Genomic DNA, 25,887 nt, shown 5'->3' on the forward strand with positions numbered 1-25,887 from the left:
CTGGTTCAGTCTCTGGTTCAGTCTGTGTGAGGAGCAGGCTGGCGGGCGTTTTATCTCCTGCTCTGAGCTTGTCCTGGTTCTCCCATTGGACCATGTTTAGAGACTGCTAGATAAACAGTTTGTCTCACCTGTGGATAAGCCTTTTCATGTTTTTTGTGCATTCAGAGTCTGCCTAATGCAACAGAGCCAGGTCTGAAAACATGTGATGCAAGGCCTGATCTGCAGAGTTCATGTAAGATGTTGCTGCTGATTACCACAGAGGGCTCACCATCTGTGTGTGTGCACCTGAGGAGGACAGGGGTGGGAGCACTGTGCCCAGAGTCTAACTGTAGTGTACTTTTCAGAGGACCAAACAGGATAAGGGGCTGAGAACTTATGCTCAGTCACTGTTATGTAGGGTTACAAACAACTCAACAAATACAGTTGTACTGGCCTCAACCAGAAAAAGGACAAAAGCTGCTGGTGATGATTCTGTGCAGGTCTGGTGATGGGTACAGCTCACTGACCCAACAAACAACCAAACAACCAACCAACCAACCAGAGAAAGTTAGAGTTAGACTTACTCCACACTGCAGTGACACACACAGGACACAGATGTGAGAAAATACCAATATATTTTATTCATCTTTGTAATAAATTAGAAACAGAGACTGCAGAGCTTATTCCTAATAAACAGGTACATGTCATGTGGAGGCCAGTTGTCCGTGCACACGGAAGCGGTACACACATGTATACTGCACATGCCCCCAGTTAGATAGGACCCTCAGCTCCACCATATTGTACACTTCCTCAGTCAGGCCCTGAGGAGAGACCCAAGAGGACACATTGGTCAGTACGCAGCTACGTATACTCGAGTACTCACAGATCGTACTCAGTACTCACAGGGAGGCTGAAGGTCTGTGTGGGCTCCCCGTCCTCGTCGTACGTGAAGGTTCCCAGTAATGTCCCCTGCTCTGTTTCATTGGTCATGCCCTACAAGCACAAGACACATGAGGAACTCTGTACAGAGCCACGAGTCACTGAGACATGAGCGCTGGCCTGGCGTAAGAGAAGCACTGGTCTGAAGGTGAAACGCTGGTCTGGTGTAGGAGGATTTTGCATTTCTATATTAATAAACCATATTTTAGAATTTAAACGTGTATTATTTTGTAATGCTGTCTGCTGCCTTCTGATCTATGTTATAATGTTGTTTCCTCATCAGAGTTGTGTTTTGTTTCATTCACACGTTTAACACACAAACCCTCCTCTCAAATTGAAAACTTTCTGTTTCACCTTGTGATGTCACATGGTAATACAGGAAGCCCTCCACTGTGTTTTAAACCCCAAACACCTTCACTAGAACCATTTGGATGATTTCAGCCCTGGAATTGCCAATCTCTATTGAACTAAAGGTAAAAGGAGCTGTTAACTTGAAAACTACCACTATATGACACCACAAGCTGGAACAGAGCATTTTGAGCTTTGGAGATGTAACAGACTAATAATAAAGGTTTTTGAGGAGGTAACAGCATTTTAACATGGACAAAAGTTTACAAGAGTCAATCTTGTGTAATATAGGACCTTTAAACCCTGAGATGATCCGAGCGAGTGCACTTGGGACAGTGCTGAGTGTGTGGTGCTCACATAGACTTGGAAGTCCTTGGGGGCGGAATCGATGCGACCTGTGGGGGAGTTGTGGCGGGGCAGGTGATCCAGGCTCACATGGCTGATTCTGATTGGATGAGACAGAGCGATAACCAGAATGCCCTGAACACCATGGAACGCCCAGCACTTCCCTGGGAGCAGCACGGCCGGACCCTGTGGGGAGAGGCAGGACTTTAGATACACATATGTTAAAATCATTCAAGTGGGACTAAACACCACCCATAGCTGCATTTCAAGGGGAGAGTGTGTGAGGGAGTCAAGCACAATTCATACACAAGGTAATTCAAAGTGCTTTACAGAATAAGAAAGACATTAAAATCACACAAATCAAAACATAAATAATCACAAATAATCATCATAAAATTAACATTAAAAGAGAAGGAGGACGGAGGACAGGCGGAGTCTGGAGGACTAAAGGGGAGAGTGAGGGGGGAGACGAGGTGGGGTCTGGAGGATTAAAGAGGAGAGTGAGGGGGGAGGAGAGGAGGAGTCTAGAGGACTAAAGGGGAGAGTGAGGGGGGAGGAGAGGAGGAGTCTAGAGGACTAAAGGGGAGAGTGAGGGGGGAGGAGAGGAGGAGTCTAGAGGACTAAAGGGGAGAGTGAGGGGGGAGGAGAGGAGGAGTCTAGAGGACTAAAGGGGAGAGTGAGGGGGGAGGATGGGGGAGATCTGGAGGACTAAAGGGGAGAGTGAGGGGGGAGGAGAGGAGGAGTCTAGAGGACTAAAGGGGAGAGTGAGGGGGGAGGAGGAGCAAGATCTGGAGGACTAAAGGGGAGAGTAAGGAGGGAGGTTAAAGACTGGAATGACTGTGCACCTGGATGACAGTGCGGGGGCTCTCTGAGGGGTACCACAGCGGCAGGCCAAACAGGGACACACAGGCCGAGCGAGTCCGATATGTCTCCGAGCAACGAGTGCTGATCACGCTGGCCCCTGCACACACACACACACACACACACACATATACATACGTCTTCATCTTTTTTTGGGGACATTACATTGACTTACATTCATTTCCTGGAGACTCATCCTCCTTAATCATCGTCACTACTTGACTAACCTTAATATAAACTCTAACCTCAATCTATTTTAAACTATATATTAATTTTAAACCATGTCGTTGAGCTAATAATAAATGATTGATGTCATGGGGATCTAAATACTTGTCTACACGCACACGTCAGGTTTTGTACATTCTTTTACTGGAGACTGTTCTTAACTTTACCCATAATTACCACTTGTCTAACCTGAACTATTTTCATTGATGTAATATTGATATGCTGACCTGCATTTTGTTCCCATTATGTTACCATACAGTGGCTGTCCATACAGATTCCAGTTCACACACACACATTGCTTTCTCAAGGTATGATTTTGAGTCTGAAGTTTTCAAATAATAACGACTAAGTACAAGGTATGTGGGCGGGGATTGGAGGTAGATGAAATTTTCTGAATACTCAAGCTGAAAATGCAGGAAATACAGGATTGTTCAAACGTTTAACTGTGTAATGAGAACAGTTTGAGATTTACCCTGAGACTCCAGGGCGAAGTCGGCCATCTTGTCCGCCAGAGGACGTCCACAGGTCCCACATGTCCCTGAGGTCCCCGTGTGGGCAGCAGCCTGGTCCTGACACAGAACAGCTGGTCACACCTCTCCAATGCCATGCCAGTACTACGCTAACAATACTGTCCACTCTGAGCTCACTCACCTGCAGGCGCCGGGTCAGCCACACGTCCAGGGCCTGCTCCAGCTCTGGGGAGAGGGAGGGGGAAGGGATGGGGGCCGGGAGAGGGGCCACAAGGGGATCTGCTTTCTGCTCCATCTGGGACATCTAAAACACAACACATCATCACAGAAACAGACTCTCGCACATGCACTGGGCCCCACTAAAGGGCTGCACAATTTTTGAGGGAAAAAAATCAAATAACAAATATTTAATTTGATTTAAATGGAAATCCTCTATAGGGGAAAACACAAAACATTGCTTTTGTGGTTTTAAAAAAGTATTGTAAAAAACCCTGGAGCAGGTTAAATTATTTGCCAAAATGTTATGACAGGTGGTGGGTCCTCCCGTGGACCCACCACCTGCGGGAGGAGCCATGAGGGGCGGGTGCGGAGAGATCCGGGTAGCAGTCGAAGGCGGGGACCTCGACGACCGGATCTCCGGACATGGAGACTAGCTCTGGGGACATGGAATGTCACCTCGCTGGGGGGGAAGGAGCCTGAGCTTGTGCGGGAGGTTGAGCGTTACCGGCTAGATATAGTCGGCCTCACCTCCACGCACAGCTTGGGCTCTGGAACCCATCTTCTTGAGAGGGGTTGGACTCTCCATTTCTCTGGCGTTGCCCGCGGGGAGCGGCGGCGAGCTGGTGTGGGCTTGCTCATTGCCCCACAGCTCAGCCACTGCGTGTTGGGGTTCACTCCGGTGAACGAGAGGGTCGCATCCCTGCGCCTTCGGGTCGGGGACAGGTCTCTCACTGTTGTGTCGGCCTACGGGCCAAACAGCAGTGCAGAGTACCCGGCCTTCTTGGAGTCCCTGGGAGGGGTACTAGACAGTGCACCAACCGGGGACTCCGTTGTTCTCCTGGGGGACTTCAACGCCCATGTGGGTAACGACAGTGACACTTGGAGGGGCGTGATTGGGAGGAACGGCCTCCCCGATCTGAACCCGAGCGGTGTTTTGTTATTGGACTTCTGTGCTAGTCACAGCTTGTCCATAACAAACACCATGTTCGAGCACAAGGGTGTCCATCGGTGCACGTGGCACCAGGACACTCTAGGTCGGAGGTCGATGATCGACTTTGTTGTCGTGTCATCTGACCTCCGACCGCGTGTCTTGGACACTCGGGTGAAGAGAGGGGCTGAGCTGTCAACTGATCACCACCTGGTGGTGAGTTGGATCCGCTGGCGGAGGAGGAAGCCGGACAGACCTGGTAGGCCCAAGCGTATTGTGAGGGTCTGCTGGGAACGTCTGGCGGAGCCCTCTGTCAGGGGGGTCTTCAACTCCCGCCTCCGGGAGAGCTTCTCCCTGATCCCAGGGGAGGTTGGAGACATGGACTCCGAGTGGGCCATGTTCTCCACCTCTATTGTTGATGCGGCTGCTCGTAGCTGTGGTCGTAAGGTCTGTGGTGCTTGTCGCGGCGGCAATCCCCAAACCCGGTGGTGGACACCGGAAGTAAGGGATGCCGTCAAGCTGAAGAAGGAGTCCTATCGAGCCTTGTTGGCTCGTGGGACTCCTGAGGCAGCTGATGAGTACCGGCAGGCCAAGCGTGCCGCGGCTCGGGCAGTCGCAGAGGCAAAAACTTGGGGTTGGGAGGAGTTCGGGGAGGCCATGGAGGAGGACTATCGGACGGCCTCAAAGAGATTCTGGCAAACCGTCCGACGCCTCAGGAGGGGAAAGCAGTGCTTCACCAACACTGTTTACAGTGCGGGTGGAGAGCTGCTGACCTCGACTGGGGATGTGGTCGGGCGGTGGAAGGAATACTTTGAGGATCTCCTCAATCCCACTGTCACGTCTTCCGAGGAGGAAGCAGAAACTGGGGACCCAGAGGCGGACTCGTCCATCACCCTGGCTGAAGTCACTGAGGTGGTTGGCAAGCTCCTCGGTGGCAAGGCTCCGGGGGTGGATGAGATCCGTCCTGAGTACCTCAAGTCTCTGGATGTTGTGGGACTGTCTTGGCTGACACGTCTCTGCAACATCGCGTGGCGGTCGGGGACAGTACCTGTGGAATGGCAGACCGGGGTGGTGGTCCCTCTGTATAAAAAGGGGGACCGGAGGGTGTGTTCCAATTACAGGGGAATCACACTCCTCAGCCTTCCCGGTAAGGTCTATTCCAGGGTGCTGGAGAGGAGAATCCGACCGATAGTCGAACCTCGGATTCAGGAGGAGCAGTGTGGTTTTCGTCCTGGTCGTGGAACACTGGACCAGCTCTATACTCTCCATCGGGTCCTCGAGGGCTCATGGGAGTATGCCCAACCAGTCCACATGTGTTTTGTGGATCTGGAGAAGGCATTCGACCGTGTCCCTCGTGGTGTCCTTTGGGGGGTGCTCTGGGAGTATGGGGTCCGGGGCTCTTTGCTAAGGGCTGTCCGGTCCCTGTATGACCGGAGCAGGAGCTGTGTTCGCATTGCCGGCAGTAAGTCAGACCTGTTCCCAGTGCATGTTGGACTCCGCCAGGGCTGCCCTTTGTCACCGGTTCTGTTCATTATATTTATGGACAGAATTTCTAGGCGCAGTCAGGGGCCGGAGGGGGCCTGGTTTGGGAACCACAGGATTTCATCTCTGCTGTTTGCAGATGATGTTGTCCTGATGGCTTCTTCGAGCCAGGACCTGCAGCAGGCACTGGGGCGGTTTGCAGCCGAGTGTGAAGCGGCTGGGATGAGAATCAGCTCCTCCAAATCCGAGGCCATGGTTCTCGACCGGAAAAAGGTGGTTTGCTCTCTCCGGGTGGGTGGTGAGTCTCTGCCCCAAGTGGAGGAGTTTAAGTATCTCGGGGTCTTGTTCACGAGTGAGGGAACGATGGAGCGTGAGATTGACAGGCGGATCGGTGCAGCGTCTGCAGTGATGCGGTCGCTGTATCGGTCCGTTGTGGTAAAGAAGGAGCTGAGCCGGAAGGCGAAGCTCTCGATTTACCGGTCAATCTACGTTCCTACCCTCACCTATGGTCATGAGCTTTGGGTAATGACCGAAAGGACAAGATCGCGGATACAAGCGGCTGAAATGGGCTTCCTCCGCAGAGTGGCCGGGCGCACCCTTAGGGATAGGGTGAGGAGCTCAGTCACACGGGAGGAGCTCGGAGTAGAGCCGCTGCTCCTACACGTTGAGAGGAACCAGCTGAGGTGGCTCGGGCATCTGCTCAGGATGCCTCCTGGACGCCTCCCTAGGGAGGTGTTCTGGGCATGTCCCACCGGGAGGAGGCCCCGGGGAAGACCCAGGACACGCTGGAGGGACTATGTCTCTCGGCTGGCCTGGGAACGCCTTGGGGTCCCACCGGAGGAGCTGGAGGACGTGTCCGGGGTGAGGGAAGTCTGGGAGTCCCTGCTTAGACTGCTGCCCCCGCGACCCGGCCCCGGATAAGCGGAAGAAAATGGATGGATGGATGGATGTTATGACAGTGACTGAGGCAGGAATTCCATTGTCGCACATTTCTATTTCATCCTTTCCGACCACCAGAGGGCGGTACTGAAAGCACTTAATGACTCTCTCGGCACAGGCGCAGTGAGTGGTTCTGTGTTTTCAGCACCGCCCCCATATTTTCAGTTCTAAATAATTTCTAAAGTAAAAGAGAGAGTGTGTTGGTTTAGGTAGTGTTGCTTAGATATCAGCCTATCAGATATCAGAGAGTAGCACCAGTACCTGCTCCTCTAGCGCGCTCAGCCTGAGGAGAAGGTCCTCTGCAGACCTTTCACTGTGGGACTGGAGCTGCTGCAGGGTGGACTGAAGATCCAACAGGCGCCGCTCCTGCTGCTGCTCCTGTCGCTGCTCCTGCTCCTGTCTCTGGGCCTGTTTCTGCTCCTGTCTCTGCTCCTTCTGCTCACTGCTCTGTCTGATCACCTGCAGCTCCATTTGCACCTGTCGCTTCAGCTGAAAACACACAGTCATGATCAGCTCCGGTCCAGTTCATATGGACTGTGTCACGTAACAACACAACATTTTAAACCGTTGTTCACCTGGTTTATGGTTAATATCTCTGTAAATACTGGATCTAGCCACATGAAACAAAAACTGGCACAAAGGTCAACGTCTTCTCTGTGTTTATAAATAAACTAAAAAGAAATTATTATATCCCAGCAGCTTCAGAAAGTGGTGCCATTCAACTTTAGAGACATGATTGTTGTCAGTTGAAAAGAGCTGTATCACCTTATGATGTCATGTGGTAATACAGGAAGTGCTCCACTGTGTTTTTAAACTCAATACAGCTTCATTAGAATCATTTGGATAATTTCAGTGCTGGAATTGCCAATCTCTAGTGAATTAAAGGTAACTTGAAAACTACCACTAGATGACATCACAAGGTGGAGCAGAGCATTTTGAGCTTTGGAGATGTATGCAGACTAATAATAAAGAATTACTCAGACATGTGTGAATGAAACAAAACACAATTCCAGGTATGTTTTTGAGGAGGCGACAGCATTCTTACATGGCTTAAAGCTCACAAGAGGCATAAAAATTTGCATAAAATGTAATCTTATGGCTTAAATTCCTTTCAACTGACAACAAACCCATCTTTGGGGTTGAATAATGGCACCACTTTATGAGGATATTTATTTGTGCAGACAGAAGACGTTGAACTTTGTGCCAGTTTTTGTTTCATGTGGATAGACACAGTAATTATTATAATTATGTGTAATTACATTAACCATAAACCAGGTCAACAAATCTACAATCTGACAGGAAACACCACTGTATCCGTCTGACCTGTCTCCAGCTCAGGATAACTATGGGGAGTCTACAATGTTGTGTTGTCATGTGAACACAACCTATTAATAGCATTGTACGACTCTTACCTCGGCCACAAGAAGGTCATTTTTAAGTTGCATTTCTCTCTGTAAAACATAATAAATATTTACAGGTAAGGTGGAAAAAGTACAGTTATTTGGCTCATAATGTCATGTAATAATGAAACTTTGCAGTGACATCATGCTGGGGGTGCTCTACATGTATGTGTGAAGCGGAACGTTCATCAGTTACCATGGTGACACAATACACACATTACCAAACACTGACAAAGAGTTTTAAGATCGCCTGAAAACTCAAGAAAAAAACACAAAATGAATTTAAACAGCACATTTTCAGGAGTCTGTTATTAATCCGAGCGTTCATGGTCCTGTTTAGGAGTTAGATTTTCAATAAAAAGGTGAGAGTGACAAACTGAAAAACTGTTGGCTAATGCTAGCTAGCTTGTGACTGCAAAGTTATTTGAGAGAGTCTTGTTTAACAGCACAAATCAGCTCACCTGCTGTAGTTCGAACTAAATCAGTTTTTATGGTCAGATTGTGTTGAAATAAAGCTCAGATTTAAGTCAAAGCTTCAGACAGAGAAGTGCCTACAGTTAGCATCACACTCCCAGAGAATGTTGAGGATAACAGCTGCAAAGTATCAATTAGATGCACAATTACTGCTGCCAAGATTCTACAAAAGCTAAAATAAAAGTATGCATGAAAAATACTACGATTTACTGATGACTTTTTAATGAAATTTTAGCAGCATTTTGAATCACTCTTTCACAATCCATTACGATAGTCTACTAGTTCGACTTGATACTCAATACTGATTCCACAAAGATAATAAAAACACTCTTTCTTTAGACAATAGAACATGATTTTTAACATTAAATAGTAGTACTTTCTTTAATATTTCCACGTGGCCTTATATCTGTGTAATCCTTGTTCTGATACAGCTCAAGATCATTCATTTTGTCCTGTGAATGGGACTTTTTTAGTATCAATACCTGCTCAAATGAGTCTCTAGTTTCGATACAAGTTTTCGTATCGATTAGTATCTGATTTTCGATACTTTTGACAATGATGAGATGCAGTGCCGTTATGTGTATTTGTATAGAAAGGATGGGACACAGCTGTAGATCAGAGCGATTTGGACGTGTACTCAGTTACTTTTATGATTTAAAGGCTAGAATTATACTCAAGTACAAGTAAAAGTACAGGTTTGTAAATCTATTCGAGTGCAATTACCTTAAAAATCTATTTAATTATGTAACATGAGTATTTGCAATTAGTTACTTTCCAAAATGCAGCTTTTGAATGAAAATAAACAAACATTTTCTGTGAGTTTGTCCATTATTTGTGAGACTGTATCCTACCTGAATATACCGCAGCTTCGCCTCTACAGCAGCAGACACAACGGCAGCGTCCTGGACCAACAACAGAACAGCGTCATTAAAGACAAGACTGGATTTGGTCCAAAAAGAAATGAAACTCCTGAGGGTCTTAAATGCTAAAATATAACTCTTCAGATCAACATGTTGCCGTTTATTGTTTTGAAAAAGCAAAATTCGCAGAAAACAACATATTCAAATCAAACGTGTGATTACTTATCTGACGCTATAAGTCTCCCCTCTCCTTGCTCCACGTGCTAAGTCACTCCCCCTTCAGAGCGCGACCACAACACAATCAGCGTGCATCTTGCTAATAAAACTGCTGCACTACATCGCATCAGGTTTGTGAAGTTGTAGTGTATTGTTTTGTATCGTAGGCGACAGTATCTCAGTTTTGTCCACTGATCTGAAGGTCGATGTACATATCATCAGTTCAGAGGTCAGATCCACTAACTCACAGGTTGGCGGTGCGATTCCAGCTCCCACAGATGATGCAAGTGTGAATAGGTGAGTGGTTCCTTGATGTGAAGCGCTTTGAGTGTTTTGAAGGCGCAAAAGCTCTATATAAAACTGTCATATGGGAGCACGGGGGACACAGGCATGGGACAGGATCTTACAGCTAAAAGTAAGGAGATTTAATAGTGCCTGTGAGATCCCTTTATTACTCAAACATGCATGGATGACATCTAAACCTCTTCAGGCATGTTTTGGATGAGGGAACACTGTTATAACATGGCGAGAAGCTCAAAACAAAGTAGTATTATTAATCAAAATGTTAAAAGATAATGATAGTTTGCCAATATTCTGTATTTCAAAGTCTTCAGGCACTGTTTTTTGTTTTTGAGAAGGAAACAGACTTAAAACATGGTGATGGTTACCAGAGCAGCAGGCGGAGAACCAGGGATGGACTCAGCAGGGACTGTCAGGGAGGGTCCAGTCCTGAAGATCAGTCCAGAAAGGAGGGAAGTCCACCAGGCACCTGCAGCGAGACACCACCCATCAACATTACGACATCCAACAGACTCAAATCAGGTCCACCTTAACTGCACATATTTGCCAGAGCTGTGGGCGGGGATAGGGGCTAGGTGGAAAATGTTCTGGGCATTCAAGCCTGATATGTGTGGCAAAACAGGATTACTCAAACAAAATGAACATGCTAATTTGTGTGGGATGTGTGAATACCATTACAAAGCTGTTAAAAAGTTCATAGTCCATGTTGCATAATACGTCTCCTTTAAGCTGAAGTACTTAATTCCTGTGATAGTACAAGTGTCTCTCACCAAGGAGGAGGAGGAGCAGGAGGAGGAGGAGCAGGAGCGGGAGCAGGCCACACAGCTTCTTCATCCGAGCGCTGGACGAGGGCTTTGCTGTGAAAACGTACAACAAACGTGTAACATACAAGTAACATGAATGGAAGGAATGTGCCGCTACTCAAATCTGCTTAGGCTTACCCGTGACACTCCTGACACCCGCGGCCGGTGTGAAGGGCCAACCGGAGCGAGCCAGCTGGACGACCCTACTGCTACTGGATTGGACCACTGCCATCGCTCCTGTCGCCACATCTGTCAAAACGTTTCCCCAAAAAATAATGTTTTACTATGTTACTATCTCACAAACTCTGTACATGAAAGTGAATCATGTTTGTGATGAAGTGTGACTTTGACCATGAGTCTGTCCAGGAACAACAGATGGAGATTAATCTGACATATGTTCATTTGTAAATACTTCTAAGTGAATACACAAAAACGTAGCACCAACAGACACCACTTTCTGAACTCAAAATTTGAATTAAAGAAAAATACAGATCAATTTGGAAACGAAATCTTAAATATAAATGACATTAACCAAGAGTTTGCACTATGTAACATTTCAGAGGTGGCGGGGGGGACACTACCTGCTTGTCTCCATAGAAATGTTGCCCGGTATGGCATTAAAACTACTGTCTCTTATCTTTTTTATGTAACATTTCCGACGAGAGGGGGGGGGGGATAAGAGACAATAGCATTAAAACTGTTGTCTCTTATCTTTTATTTCCAGTTCTAGGAGTTTTTATTGCTCAAAAATACCTGAAAAGACATTCATTCTTTTTCGGTATTTTTCATTCAGTTTGTCATTGAGCGGACATGCCTCTCCACAGATCAGACCCATAACCTACAGGCCCGGTGGTGCCACTTACTTGTCTCCATGGTGTTAGATACATTTAAGTAGTGCCCCTTTAATGGAACCTCTGTGCTCACCTTTCAGTCTGGACGCAGCGTCGGTCAGCCACTCCCTGGACACCGCCCTAGACGCTGTCCGGGCCCCTGCACCGCCCCTTGGTCCACTGCCGCTGCAGCTGCTGGAACTCCTGCGGGGGTCTTCGGACGATGAGTACCCTGAACTGTCCACCCCGCTCTGGGCACGTTCTGGCTGGAGCTGGAAGTGTAACACAGGCCTGCTCCTGGTGGTTCCAAGAGGGGAGGGGGCAGAGGGGGCAGACGGGGCTGAGGGGACAGGGGTAGGACTCCGCAGGGCCGGTCTGGAGATAGCTCTCCAGTTTGCAGGTGAAGCTACAGAACATGACAATGATCAGGTCAGAATCAGTAAAAAGCATCTATTGTTCAATATATTATTACTTAAGTAGTAGAAAGTAGTGGTCCCAGAATATTTGGGAGAACTCCTGCTCAAGAAGAGTAACTGTCTGTCTGATTTATAACTTGAAGCTATTGTATTTAGAATGACAAAACCTTAAAGAGCCCATATTATCGCATTTTCTGATCTGAACAGATGGGGTTGTGCTTTGTTTCATTCACACAAGTATAACACACAAACCCTGTATATGATGTTATGTGGTAATACAGGAAGTGATACACTGTGATACACTTTAAGAAGTTCGGGTCTCTACATAACTAAAAGTAAAAGGCAGCTGTTAACTTGAAAACTACCTCTTAATGACATCAAAAGGTGGAAAAGAGGCATTTTGAGCTTTGGAGATGAAGACAAAATAATAATACAAGGTTACTCAAATGTGTGAATGAAACACAACACAACTCCAGGTCTGTTTTGATGAGGTAACATTATAACATGACTAAAAGCTCACAGGGGTAAATTCTGTGTAATATAGGACTTTTAAATAATGCACCAAACGTGGCATCTGACATAAAGTTTGACAGCTGCAGGGACACTGGTCTGTTTTATGGGAGAGGGGCAGCAGCACATTTGCACACAGGCAATTCATAACTACAACAATGTATCCAAATATAATTCTTCAACTTCAAAATGAGTAAAATTAAGGTTAAGGCAGATCGGCTCAATATGGGACCCATCTCCAGAAAAAATGTATTCTGTCAAAGTTTTCTGAGAGGTTTCTTCAGTTCTTCATGCATTGTTCTATACATCACTGTCTTAAAATGTGTATGATGTGTTTATAATTCTTTAGTTTTGGCTTAATTTGATGGGATAAACCTGCTGTTGGTATAAATGATAGTGTTACACCAGTCAAGAAGCAGTTCTTGCAGAAAACCTGAAAATCATGTTGAAAATGACAGGAAGTAGAGAGACGATAACATCACACTGGTAACATCATCATCATTTACTCAACAAAACACATTTCCCCAATATTTCAAACATTGTTCCGGCAAAATAAAGGTATTTTCTTACTATTGTCAAATATTAATTTCTGTGCATCTTCACCCAGTGTACCACTCAGTTCAAAATGCTCTGTTCCACCTTGTGATGTCATGAAGTGGTAGTTTTCAAGTTAACAGCTGCATTTTACCCTTTTTTTAGTATAGATTGGCAATTCCAGAGCTGAAATTATCAAAATAAAGCTAACACAGACTGGTTGTCTACAGTACTCTTCGCTTCAGACAGATATAAGGCAGTGATTTTCAGAACCCTGTCAGGACCGTAGAAGCCTCCTGAATGAGCGGTCAAACTTATTCACTCTTAAACATTTGTCCAGATTTTTTTTTCTTCTTTTCTTTTGCTCTCTGATGTGATGAAGTGCACATTCCCTAGCGGCTCAGACATGGTGCTTACCCTCCTGTGTCTGCTCCGGACTAGTCCTGGAGCTGACAGGACTCACATCTGTCTCTGACCGCTTCTTTCGGCCTCCGCTTTTCTTCTTAAACACCCTGAGTGATGACAGGCAGACAGGGGTAAGACAGGGGATGAGACAGGGGGTAAGACAAGGGTAATAGGGCACGCACACAAGGGTAAGACATGAGGTAAGACAAGGGTAATAGGGCACGCAGTCAAGGGTAAGACGGGGGTAAGACAAGTGTAACAGGGCATGCAGACAAGGGTAAGCACTGACAGGGACTTGCAGACAGGAGTAAGGGTACATGCAGACAGGAGAAGGAGGATGCAGACAGGGGTAAGGGGGTGTGGACATGGGTAGGGGGGCACGGACAAGGGTAGGGGGCTGTAGTGGCTCTTACTTGACAGGGTTCTCTCTGTAGGAGATAGTGGTGACGCTGCTGGAGTCCGACTCTTCGTCTGAGTGGTAGTATCCCCCCGAGATCAGGCGCGTGCTACGGCGAGACATGACGCTAAGGAGGGACAGGAGGGAGAGCACAGTAAGTACACACATACTGTGTCACTGTGACAGTCTGGTGTATCCATACACTCAAAATGACCCCACCCATTTTGGCACATTTCACTCTCTAAACCTGTAATATCTGCATGCTGGGATATTATTTGTAGGGATGCACTGATCCAACTTTTTAAGTTCCGGTATCGATTTCGATACTATGGCTGCATGATCTAACATACATTAAATCTTGGAGGAACTGCTCAGTTGCAAATATTAGTGCAACTGTACATTAACCCGCTTTGGGTGAGAGCACACAGGAAGTAAGTCTTCGCAGCACAACCACACAGGAAGTGCCACAGGAAGACTTTGGTGTGCGTCATCTTTACTCAGTTAGTTTTCCCGCTCAGCGCCAGCCGTCGCCCCTATATCACGCCCTCACATCAGGACCTCACATCAGGACCATACGGTGCACAGACTCTCACATTAAGACCACACTGTGCACAGACCCTCACATTAAGACCACACTGTGCACAGACCCTCACATCAGGACCACACTGTGCACAGACCCTCACATCAGGACCACACTGTGCACAGACCCTCACATTAGGACCACACTGTGGACAGACCTTTGGACTAAGTGGCACCGTTTGTGAGGTGTGCCACACACAAGTAGTTTGTACCATAATCCCCCTCACAAATCCCTCTAAGCTGAGCTCAGCAGGCTGTCCCAGGCTGTCTTTACATTCCAGCTCTGCCACAGACTGCTGTGGGCTCTCTGTGAGACACGGGGCTCCTCTACTAAAAGAACATATCAGGAGTAAACACAGGCCGACCCTCAGCTCACAAACAGCTGGGCCCTCACACATCACAGGCCTAATAAAGTTCAGTGCAGGACAGACATGTAAACAGCTCAGAGGAGGCACTTACCCACTGCTTTGTGATGACTCAATAGTCTGCAATGTGACCGTCACTTTTAGACTCTCACAAGAGGCGAGGAAACGCTAAGATGAAAAACTCTCTATTATCTGAACAGGTTCCTCCTGAGCAGACTGACGCGTGCACAGTCTGGCCGAGGAGCGGCAGCGCGTGTCCACGGCTGATAACGCGGAGCGCATCCACGAGATAAACTGCGCTAAGTCTGCCCACTGCCGCGTCTCACATCCGCTTCAGAGACTGACGAGTTACCTCCGGTGGCACAGCCCGCTCCCACAGCCCGGAGTCTGTCAGCAGAGTCAGCAAAGACTCAGCACAAGCACCGAGGGTCGGAGGTGATCTGACCGAGCACTGCGCCCCTGTCCCGGCCGCACTGGAGAGCTTGTGCCCGGCCTGGGACTGCAGCGACAGTAGCGTCAGCTCTGTAACTCCGCCCATGTGATGGTTAGAAGGAGAAGTTCAGAGTTTGGTGAGACTTTGCACGACAGTTAGGCTAATCCTCTTAGTTTAGTAATACTCTTTAGTTTTGCCCGGTGCAATAATTAAAATCTCACAACATTTAGAGAGTTTGTGGTTAGTTTGAGGGTGACTTTACATGACGCTGTTAGAATGAGTAGGCCTATGCGCATTACTCCACTAACAAAGAAATACTTTTGAGCTATTGGCGCCCCCTGTTGACTATTGACACATGATGCACATGATTTGACGCCTCAGTGATGAAGTACCTTGGGTTGGTAGCTCGATTTTAGTTCTTATCTGTGAAGACCTGAGTTGTTGTGTCCTTAAGCAGAGCACTTCACCCACATTGCCTGCAGGACTAGAGGTGACTGTGTCTGTCTGAGAGTCCTTAGACACAGATAGGCAGCCACACGTTTGTCAGTCTCCTCCTGGGCAGTAGTCTATTGATGACTTCGAATGTGTGGTGCAAAGTCTACACAATGTCAGCCATAGGACCAATGCACTGATCAAAACTCCTTAAGTTCTTCGTGGTTTTCACACGAGGGATTTTGAGCATTCAGCTGATCTCACCAGGGCTTTGCAGTCCCAGTTTATGATCCTCTCCAAATAAGAACATGATGTATGCCTGCTACAAATGATCAGCCATCAAAGAGACTTATAATTAGCCCTGCGCACCCAGAGCAGAGTGTAATATGGCTAAAGTCAGGTCTCCAGGTTCCATTATGTTTAGGTCTATGCTCTACAGACTACAGCATACATGAGACATATAAAAGTAGGCAATCACTCCCGATGAACTTGGGGCCCCTCAGTGGCCCCGGGCCCCTGGCTGTAGTCTGTTATCCTCCTCCACTCCAGCAGGTGTCAGCAGTGCGCTCTCAGTGGTTTTAGCCTCTGTCGCATCAGTGCGCCGCTGCTCCTCACACTCGTCACACTGCTTTTCTGCACAGTCTGCTCTCTGCTCCAGCCTCAGCCTGTCCTGCACACACAGAGGCACACGGGTATCGCACTGCGCCATGGACAGCCGAGGATACGGATCTGGTACTTATGCGCCGCTCTCTGCGTCAAACCCGCACTTTAGTGTAGAGAGGCCACACCCCTCTGCAGACGAGCTAATGCGGCTGCTAGGGGCTAGGCTAGTCCTGTTAGCCGCAACAAAGTGCATTTTAAAACACAAGCGTGTGAATTAATCCAGTGTTTACGTGTTCACACAATGAGTTCGTGTTCTTATGTTGTGAGGCTCTGGATGTGACCGCAGCAGTGCGTAAAGTTCAGAGGCTCAGTCCTGTGGCTCCATTTTACTCTGACTGTTAGCGCATTGTCGCGTGTCACCATGTTAGCCAAAGAGCTACGTTTGTGTTCTCAGCTGCACGATCTGTAACACTCTAATGCTTTATGGTGGGACATTACTCCAGCTGCAAGAGCCACCTCCGCTGTACTTTGGAAATATATGAATATTGTGTATGTAGATTCCGTTGTCTTTTTTACTTCAACATTTGACTTCTGCTTTTTCCCGTGTTCAGGTTATTCTAGTTGGGGAGGTGGAGGCCCCAGCAGCAGAGGTAAGAATCATGTCTACATTTACGCACTGTTCTGGGAGCCTTGCTTTAAATTTGTCTTTAGGAGCCAAACTGTAAAACCTTCTTGGAAATGTGAAGTTCTTTCAGTGCTCAAACTCATACTGATTGTCATTGTGCACATTTAAGATGTTCCTCAGGTCCCACCCTGAAGCTTGGGACTGGGGCTTTCCCTGTGGTTCTGTTAGACACACAGTATAAATGCTCCATGCCTCCTGTCGTCCACAGGGTCTCATGCTGATGATGTTATCGCCAAGATCAACGAGCGGCTGGACATGCTGTCCCAGCTGGAGGGGGGTGTGAAGGGGGACAGGTGAGCCTAGCCCACTGCAGAGTCCACAGCTTCTCCGCAGGAGGGTCAAACCTACTGTACTGTTCATATGAGGGGAACAGGCCCGGCCAAGTGTGTGTGTGCCTATAACTTTGAGTATTGCAGAATGTACTTTCTGGCATCCAATTTTAGTATTTACCCTTCATTTGAACTCGCCTTACATTGTGGCTGTAGTTCATGGAGCTATGAATTGATTCCATTTGTTGGCCCAACCTAGAGTTGAAAATCCAGCCATTATGGGTTCTAAAAGAGCCTTGAAATGTTAAGAATCTGACGAAAGCTGCAGTCGCCCCTCACCCAGAGCCCACACTGTCTGATATGTGTGTTGTTGTTTAGTGCTCCTCTGTCACATGTGTTCTGGACTGTGAGGGCACCTGAGAGCACGGAGCAGAGCTGTGCTCCTGGCTCCAGCACCTCTTCTGTCTGTGACTGCTCTCCTCCTCCCACAGGTATGACCAGTATGAGTCTATGGACTCGCGCTCTTCCTTGGCCTCCTCCCGAGATCTCTACAGATCTGGTAGCTATGGTTACGGGGATGGCAGGGGTGACAACATGCTGTTGACTCACCGCGGAGGCTCTGGCTACGGAGGAGGGATGGGGATGGGTTCAGGGGCAAGCTTTGATGACTATTCCTCATACGGAGTTGCTAAAATGCGACCGAATATGAGGGAGCCCTTCAGCGGGGGCCAGGGAGCCAGCTCTGGAGGATGGGCTTCAGCCAACCGCCACAGCCCCCGACGGGGTGGCAACACGGGGGGCTTCGGTGGTCACAGGGGCCACAGGGGCCAGTCTCCAGGAGGTGGTAGAGGCAAGCTCCCATCCCTCCTGTCCAACCGCATGTACCCTGAGAGCGGGGGCTTCCACCAGGGCCCCAGCCAGGGTCCCAGCCAGGGCCCTCACGACTTCCCCGGGAGGCATTTTGGAGGGGGCCCACGGGCTGGCCGCCAGCGAGGCCGCAAGAGACCCCTTAACAAAGTAAGTACCTCCATAGTCTGAGAGCTCCTGAAATAATGCCCACACAGAGCCCATATAAGCATAGGAGCGGCAGCTCAGCATGCATGACTGCCCCTCTATCTGAGCTGGTCCTCAACATGTCCCCTACACCGTCCCACAAGGGCAAGGCCCAATGCTCTGGCCCTGTATTCTCAAGTGTTCCACATGCACAGTACTTTCTGATGACACTAGTGTAAAAGTGTTAATGTAGTGTGCCAATAGTCCCCCTGGTGCTGTGACCTTCTGTAGAAGCACGTGCTAAAGAGCGCTGTGTGCTGTAGCAGGTGAAGCAACAGCCACAGAAGAAGAAGCGGCAGAATGCAGAAGGAGATGAGCCCGAGTCGAAAATAAACAAAACAGAGTCAACAGGAGACGCTGCCTCCGCTGGTGATGCTCCAGGTACTACAGCTGTGCTCACTGCTGCCCCTGTTGTTGCACCTGCCACCTGTGCAATCACATCTGTCCCCTGTGCTCCTACAGAGACACAAGACAAGAACGGACATGGGGACGAATCCAAGGCTTCAGAGGTACCAGGCTCTTCGACACTTGATTTAAAACGATTTAAAAGATATAATCCCTTCAGGACCAATAAGTCTATACAGTTCAGTCATTTTCTGAACATGTCTGTGCTCAAAGTGCCACACCACACAGTTTAGTATTTTTGAAAGAAGCTAACCTGAGTTTTACTTTTAAATGTGTCAACTTATGCAGGTGTAGCATACTCTTTGGGTGTTACTCAAGCTGTGGTATGTAAGCTCCTTCAGGTAGTACTTGGACAGCTCTTCAGTTCTTCAGCTCGTCATCCTCTTTTGGATAATTTCTTGTTTAGAAATGGTGTAGTCCACTTTTATGAATGAATGAATGAATATTGTTTATTTGAGCAGACATAATGAAAAAAACGAAACAGTGTACACCCACATCCCAAATTTTGTACAATGCTCAAAAGGAGTAAGCAGAAGTAAAATACTTGTGAGCGCTTACCCCCCATATTTAACTAAGTCACACCATTAAGATTTCATCGCAGTAGCAAACATAGATACATTCCTTCACCATCTGTGCGTGTGTATGTGTGTGTGTATGTATGTAGTGTGTATGTGTATAACATCCATACACATGCCCACACACACCGGGTGTGCGTGTGCATGTGTATGCAAGTAAAGTGTATGTGTGTATCATTCAAACACATGCACATACACACCGGGAGTGCATGTGCATGCATGTAATGTGTGCGCATAATGTGTACGTAGATTAAAGACTCACTAAATTGCAGTTCATACAAAGTACATTGAGGCAGTAGATAATGAATGACAGAATTGTTAACCAACACATTGATGAGTATTCATAGTTTTACTATGTCCAGTACTATGTCTCAGTCCACTTTTAGATCTCATTTTAGCCCTACATTAGACCTGCAGTAGTTGTTATATACCTGGTCTAGATCTGGAGGTACTTGGAAAGCCAAATCTTTCTTTGGTGGTGAAAAGGGCCAGATTATACCAACTAAGGCTATGAGGTATTCCCAAGGAACATTTTGGTGTTTAGTCCCACTTTATTGGCTTGTTCTCTCCTCCTAGGACGTGTCGGCCACAGAAACTACAGAAAAAGGTATTGCTTTCACTGCTGTTCTTTGGTTGTTAGTGTTGTACCATAGACCTAAAGGTGTTGTCATTCATCAGCTGAGCCAAAGGGGGAGGATGGAGGTCAGGGGAGCAAGGCCCAGAGCAAGCAGACCCCAGCGGCCCAGAGCAACCACCAGAGGATGAGGAAGAGGAGGGGCTTCATTGAGCGGTAAGGACGCTGCCAAAATGAGGCTTCGACCAACTACTTTACAGAGTGCTATGTAATCATTCTGGTGTGGGGTTTGCCACCTTCTTGTCTCCATGGATGTTATTGCTTTGCTTTAAATGTTTCACAGTTTAGCATTTAACTTATTATCCCCATGGAGAAAAGCAGTTCAGCAAGCCAAAGTTTCAGGTCTGATCTGTGGAGAGGCAATAAGGATATGTATTTTTTTCCTGGTATTTTGAGCGACTACAACAGATGTAGTTGAATGCATGTTAGACAGATGAGTTTAATTCAATACTGTGGAATTTTTCAGAGACAAGCAGGTGGCTGACCTTCAAGTAGAAGTGTTTTCTAGTGGATGTCACCATGGAAAGTAATGCGTCCAATCAGAGCAAGTTACATTTAAGCTCCAATAATTGGCATACATTTTATAAGAATTTTTGTGCCAATATTTTTAGTATGCACACCTACTACACTACTACTAAGTATTGGTATTTTTTTGTATTTACAAAAAGACAGATTAAACTCAGTAAGTTTAATCTGTCTTTATATAAATACATTGTTTCTTAGTACTTTTTTTCTGCATAAATAGTTGTTTTTGTATGAAGTCCCCCTCCAGGTACACTCTTGTGAGCTCAGTTTGGGTAAGATACATAGAGATGTGTAGTTTTGAGAACTTTTGCTGTGTCCCCTTTTTAGTTGACCAATTGATCGGCAGCATATGTGTTTAGTCCAACAAGAATTTTAGAGTAATATAACCTCCCTGTTAATCCTGATGCCATTCCATCCTCTTTGCTTCCCTCAGGGTGATGTTTACCTGCTCAGTGTGCAAGTTCCGCTCTTTCTACAAGGAGGACATGGAAGCCCACCTCACCAGCCGCTTCCATAAAGACCACTTCAAGTTCCTCCAAAGTCAGCTGTCCAAACCCACCACGGACTTCCTGCAGGTATGCGCCGCCTTGGTGTATTCCATTATACTGTCAAACCCAATAGGGATGATATTGGGTTCCTTCTGTAGCTGTTTTTTGTTGAACCATGGTTTCCTAATCAGAAACTTGCTCAAGCTCAGCAGCCCTGTGCCCTTTAAAGCCCACTGCGATTGACATAGATTGTATGTATAGATGGTCATGGCTGTACTGACACGACGTTCCATTTTGGTCTTAAAATTTTCATGTTAACCCACTTTACATGGGCCTTTTTTACCCTTTATTTTGTCCACAAATCAAGATATGAACATTAATAACTGACCAATGAGATGTCCTCTTTTGCCGAGGTCACACCCTCACTAGCCTTAGCAACAGGTTTGATTGACAGCGTTGCTAAGCAATCGCTCCCTGTTAAGCCAGTGGTCTGTGGATTCAACCTGTCTTGACTCTGACGCAGTTGTGAAGTAAAAACTTCAGGACACTTCATCATGAAGATCATTTAGAGAAGGCCAAGGGTTTTCAGTGTTGACAAAGCAAACAGGTGGACATTGTGAGGATTTGAATATAAAATTGAGTTATTTTATTTTTTCTTTTCTATATAATTTCATATATCATACATTGTATATTTGATGTCTTTCCTGTGTAAAATTAAAGAATAAAGACATTGAATGAGAGGGCGTATCCAAACTTTTGCCTGTTTGTGTATGTGGCTTTTCAGTTTGGCTGACGTTCATGTGTGGTGTTGTTCATCTCTGGTGCTTGTGTCGTAGGAGTATCTGCAGAACAAGCTGAGGAAGACAGAGTTCCGCGTGGGTCAGCTGGAGAACCATTCTGCGTCCATCTGCCAGGTGTACAGGGAGCAGGATCTGACCAGAGGTGAGCAGGCTACTGTTTCAAGGACAAGTACACCTATGCCGCCTGCTGCAGTTTCATACTTACTAAGGGCATAGTGGGTTTGGAGAGCTTTTTGATTGGTCAATGGAGTAGGCGAGGATAAGAACAGCAGGCAGAGTAAACCTTTTTAAAGCTCTGCAGTTGTCTCTGAGTGGAAAGCTGATGCTTGTCCACAACGAGCTTTGAAAAATATTTTTAGTATGTACAGTCCTCAGTGATACTAAAATATGATTAAAGAGAGGATAATGTGCAAAACCTTTTTTTTTTTTAATATAATGTTGCTCCCTCATCCAGAACATGCCTGAAGAGGTTTTAGATGTCATTCATGCATGTTTGAGTATTTTAGCGATCTCTCCCGGGCCTTTTTCGAGCCCTCCGTACGGTTAGCTGTAAGATACTGTGCAGTGCTCCGCCCACAAGCCTATGTCACCCATGCTCCCACACTACAATTCTCCACAAATAAAAAAGTGTGATACAAAAACTGTACACAACAAACCTGATACGATGATGATCTAAATATAGTATGTGTTAGCAGTTAATAACCCATAACAGTAAAATGGCATCTCTTTAAGCTCTAAAAGTGGGACTAAACTGACTTTTTGGACCTTTTAGCCATGCTATATTGTCTCCTCATCAAAAAACGCTTATATTGTCTCCTCATTAAAGACCGCTTTGGATCCACTGGACAAAATTTAGTACCTGTAGGGCTAAATGGGTGAGCGGGAGTGAGGCCCAGGTATTAGATTGTTTACATCACAAATTTGTTTAGATCACAAATTTACAAATTGACACTTCTGTTAAAGGTGCATTATGTAACTTGGAAATTATGCTGCTTTGCTAGGAATATTCCACGGAATGGCATTAAATGTATCTATCTTTGATTTTGTTTTTGTTTTTTGTCTGTGGAACATTCCAGGCAAAGTAATGAGCAGGTTAAGGACCTGCCATTAAAAACGTTGTGTAGTGCATTTTGAATGTGCCACTTTGATTGCACATGTGATGAAATTGTGATTGTTCAAACTTTTGTCATCTTGTCTGTTTTCTGTTCTGTGTGCACAGACCTGGGCTTGGAGCACTTCATCAGAAAGGTGGAGGCTGCTCACTGTGCCGCCTGTGACCTGTTCATTCCCATGCAGAACCACCTCATCCAAAAGCACCTCAAGTCTCCAGACCACAACTACAACCGCAAGGTACAGCGCCCAAACGCACACTTTTACCAACAGGAGGAGATGCAACCAGCTTAGTACACACTATACACTATATATAAATGGACATGCAAATACGCTAGCCGCCGCAGTCGAAAATAGGAAGTGAGTACTTTGGCTGCATTGAGCCTTGTCATTTTAGTGTCAAAATGTTCATATAAACCAGTTCAACATAATCCTTGTGTTTTTATTTTGCTATTTTGTCCATGATTGAAGACATGAACATCAACAGACAAATCAGGGGCCTTCTTTCCCTGAAGTTGCTCCTGCTAGTGTTAGCAACATGTTTGACTGACAGCATTGCCAAGTGTCCACTTCCTGCTAAACCAGCAGTATGGGAGGTAAGGGGCGTTGCCTTCAACAGCCTCGCTCCAGATTGGCTCTTTGGTTGCAAGGTATTTCCAAATTTGCCTCTATAACTGCTAGCCCCGATGAGCTTCACTTGACTGGAGTCGAACACTATGGGTGGCGTCACACTCCCTTAGTCCACTTCTTAATACAGTCTATGCTCAGTACAGTTTTCACCACCAGTGGGTCATAGCAAACTTGATGCAAGTAAAACCCTCCGAGTAAATCCCCAAACTATGCAGTAATACTTCACAAAGTCCACCCTCCTTTTACTTCTTGTAGCGTTTTTAGGTCAGTTTTACAATTTGGTTTTGAGTCTACAGAGGTCTTTCACAGGCCAGAGCGGAGTTTTGCCATGACGGTAAAACTGACAACAGCAAGCATGCTAACACACACTTTCTGTTTATCAAATAATATAACACTTTATGACTGGATGCAGACTGTACACAGTATTTTGACCTCAAGAGCTGCAGATCTGTACTGGGGCAAGACACATTTTGATCAAATACATGGGAAAAATTTGATACTTAGTCTTAAAGTCACAGTACCCATTTTAGAGATGTTCATTAACTGTCAACACGATGTCCAGAGCATCCTGTGAATGTTGGTTAATCTGCTTGTCTGTTATTGATAATTATGATTTTCTGCTCTACAAAAGTAAATCAGATTGAATTGTTCTCATTACATATTTGCACTGCTGAAGGCCAGTGTCTGAATCGTGATGACTGTCGTGTGGTTCAGCCAGACCCTCTTTCTATAGATTAGATTCATATCTCAGTCTGACCTGCAGCATTCCTGATTTCCCTGATTGTTGTGTTGTAGGCCATGATGGAGCAGTCCAAGAGGGCAAGTCTGTCTGTGGCCCGCAGCATTCTCAACCACAAAGTCATCGGGAAGAAGCTGGAGAGCTATCTCAAGGTTTGGGTCAAAGTTTGGTTATTGCTTAAAGTGTTGTAAGGATGTTTAACGATATGAAATTGTTGTTAAAAAAAAAGTGAGAATGGCATTTTAAAAGACAAACCCAGCAGACCCTGGAGTTTAGAGCTCTACAAACATGTTCTGAAATGCATTGGAACTTGGGATTAGTTTAGTAATCAATAATGCTGGCTTCTCTCAAACGTTCATGTGTCTGAATGTGTTTATAGATGTGCTGATTGAATCTTATTTAGTTCAAAATGTATAATTGCATCTAAATATCATATTTGTCACAAATTATTATTGGATAAATGTACAATCCTCCAGCCTTTGTGTCCATGTAAAGCAATCTTGTAACACGCATCACTTTTTTTTTTTTTTTTTTTTTTTACAGGGGGAGAACCCTTTCTTTGATAACCCTGACGAGCAGGAGCCAGACGACTCCATGGCCATGGATGTGTCCGGGACAGAGCTCACTGGGGAGCAGGCAGACAGCCAGCCACTGGAGGGTCTCACCCCCTCTGATGCTCTGGAGGAAGCCCCTCTGAGCCTGGAGGTTGAGGGGGCTACAGAGGTGTCATTGCAGGAGGGAGCAGAGGCAGTGACAGGTGCATCCCTGGTGAAGGAAGACCACGTGGGTCAAGCTGAAGTTGCAGAGTTCCATCCTGAGGATGAAGGCTTTGAGCTGGGAGATGAGGAGTGCTCCTTTGTGGTCCATGATGAGCTGCCAGAGGGACTGGATCTACAGGAGGAGCTCCCTGCTGAGGAAGAGGAGCAGCCTGCAGAGGGAGCGGAGCAGCCTGCAGATTAACCCCCGGGCAGGACACTCCACCACTGCCTGCTCGCCAAGCTCGTCCATGTCCATTTTTTTTATTTTTTTTATATAGTTCATCTAATCGGCATCACTTCTAGACTGTAAAGTGAAACCCATTTGAGTCACTCTGTGCTTTCTAATGTCAATCCTTACGCTGTGTGTCCTGGGGACCAGACAAATGATTAGGATAAAACAGGATTGCTTTTTGGACTGGTTTAACTTAATTTTTTTTGTATGTATATTTTTATTTTTGGATGAAGGTTTGTAAAAGTAGAATCTTCACATCCCTAAGAATAACAACACAGTGAAGGAGCTGGATAATTCCATTCATTATTTTTGCCTTGTTGGTGCTCTCTCTTTGTGGCAGCGTGTACCTGGAGGTAATGAATTCTTTCCCAGAAATCTCAAATGTTGTATATCATGTGTCATTCTAAAATAAATGTTGTTCGGAATATAAATCTGTTGTTTATTTTGAGATAAAGTATTTCTAGCGTTCATCTTAGGTCATAGCTTTCTATAAGCTGTGTGGATATCTACACAAACCAAAAGCTATCTAAACCTAAGCCTTTTTCATAATTTAGTGATATATCTTCTCTCCAACCCGCCCTTTTGTGCACGCACACTGTTGTGATGCAGACGCAGGCTCTGCAGACGCAGGCTCTGCAGACGCAGGCTCTGCAGACGCAGGCTCTGCAGACGCAGGCTCTGCAGACGCAGGC

General features: G+C 46.3%; 2 protein-coding genes across 4 annotated transcripts; one reads left to right on the forward strand and one right to left on the reverse strand.

The window, feature by feature from the left end:
• Positions 1 to 597: 597 nt before the first annotated feature.
• Positions 598 to 15,345, reverse strand: sun2 (Sad1 and UNC84 domain containing 2). Of its 2 annotated transcripts, none has more exons than XM_055223868.1 (16): positions 14,919 to 15,345; positions 13,897 to 14,007; positions 13,496 to 13,590; positions 11,713 to 12,024; positions 10,927 to 11,037; positions 10,756 to 10,842; positions 10,354 to 10,454; positions 9,461 to 9,511; positions 8,148 to 8,186; positions 6,997 to 7,224; positions 3,349 to 3,471; positions 3,170 to 3,266; positions 2,457 to 2,572; positions 1,624 to 1,797; positions 883 to 972; positions 598 to 800 (listed from the first exon to the last, which is right to left on the reverse strand). In XM_055223868.1, exons 2-16 carry the CDS (start codon positions 14,001 to 14,003, stop codon positions 684 to 686), a joined length of 1,848 nt encoding a protein of 615 aa, XP_055079843.1. In that variant the 5' UTR covers positions 14,004 to 14,007; positions 14,919 to 15,345; the 3' UTR covers positions 598 to 683. The 2 variants fall into 2 exon arrangements, with proteins under 2 accessions (XP_055079843.1, XP_055079845.1); XM_055223870.1 differs by having other exon boundaries at positions 3,170 to 3,260; positions 14,919 to 15,170.
• Positions 15,346 to 16,258: 913 nt separating this feature from the next.
• Positions 16,259 to 25,623, forward strand: akap8l (A kinase (PRKA) anchor protein 8-like). Of its 2 annotated transcripts, none has more exons than XM_033970557.2 (13): positions 16,259 to 16,421; positions 16,904 to 16,942; positions 17,186 to 17,270; positions 17,738 to 18,263; positions 18,563 to 18,680; positions 18,762 to 18,808; positions 19,856 to 19,886; positions 19,958 to 20,069; positions 20,872 to 21,013; positions 21,763 to 21,868; positions 22,946 to 23,076; positions 24,262 to 24,357; positions 24,749 to 25,623. In XM_033970557.2, exons 1-13 carry the CDS (start codon positions 16,397 to 16,399, stop codon positions 25,163 to 25,165), a joined length of 1,875 nt encoding a protein of 624 aa, XP_033826448.1. In that variant the 5' UTR covers positions 16,259 to 16,396; the 3' UTR covers positions 25,166 to 25,623. The 2 variants fall into 2 exon arrangements, with proteins under 2 accessions (XP_033826448.1, XP_033826455.1); XM_033970564.2 differs by having other exon boundaries at positions 16,281 to 16,421; positions 18,566 to 18,680; positions 24,749 to 25,550.
• The last annotated feature ends 264 nt before the right edge of the window (positions 25,624 to 25,887 follow it).

The sequence above is a fragment of the Periophthalmus magnuspinnatus genome, chromosome 1 (genome assembly GCF_009829125.3).
Source record: "Periophthalmus magnuspinnatus isolate fPerMag1 chromosome 1, fPerMag1.2.pri, whole genome shotgun sequence".
NCBI lineage: Eukaryota > Metazoa > Chordata > Actinopteri > Gobiiformes > Gobiidae > Periophthalmus > Periophthalmus magnuspinnatus.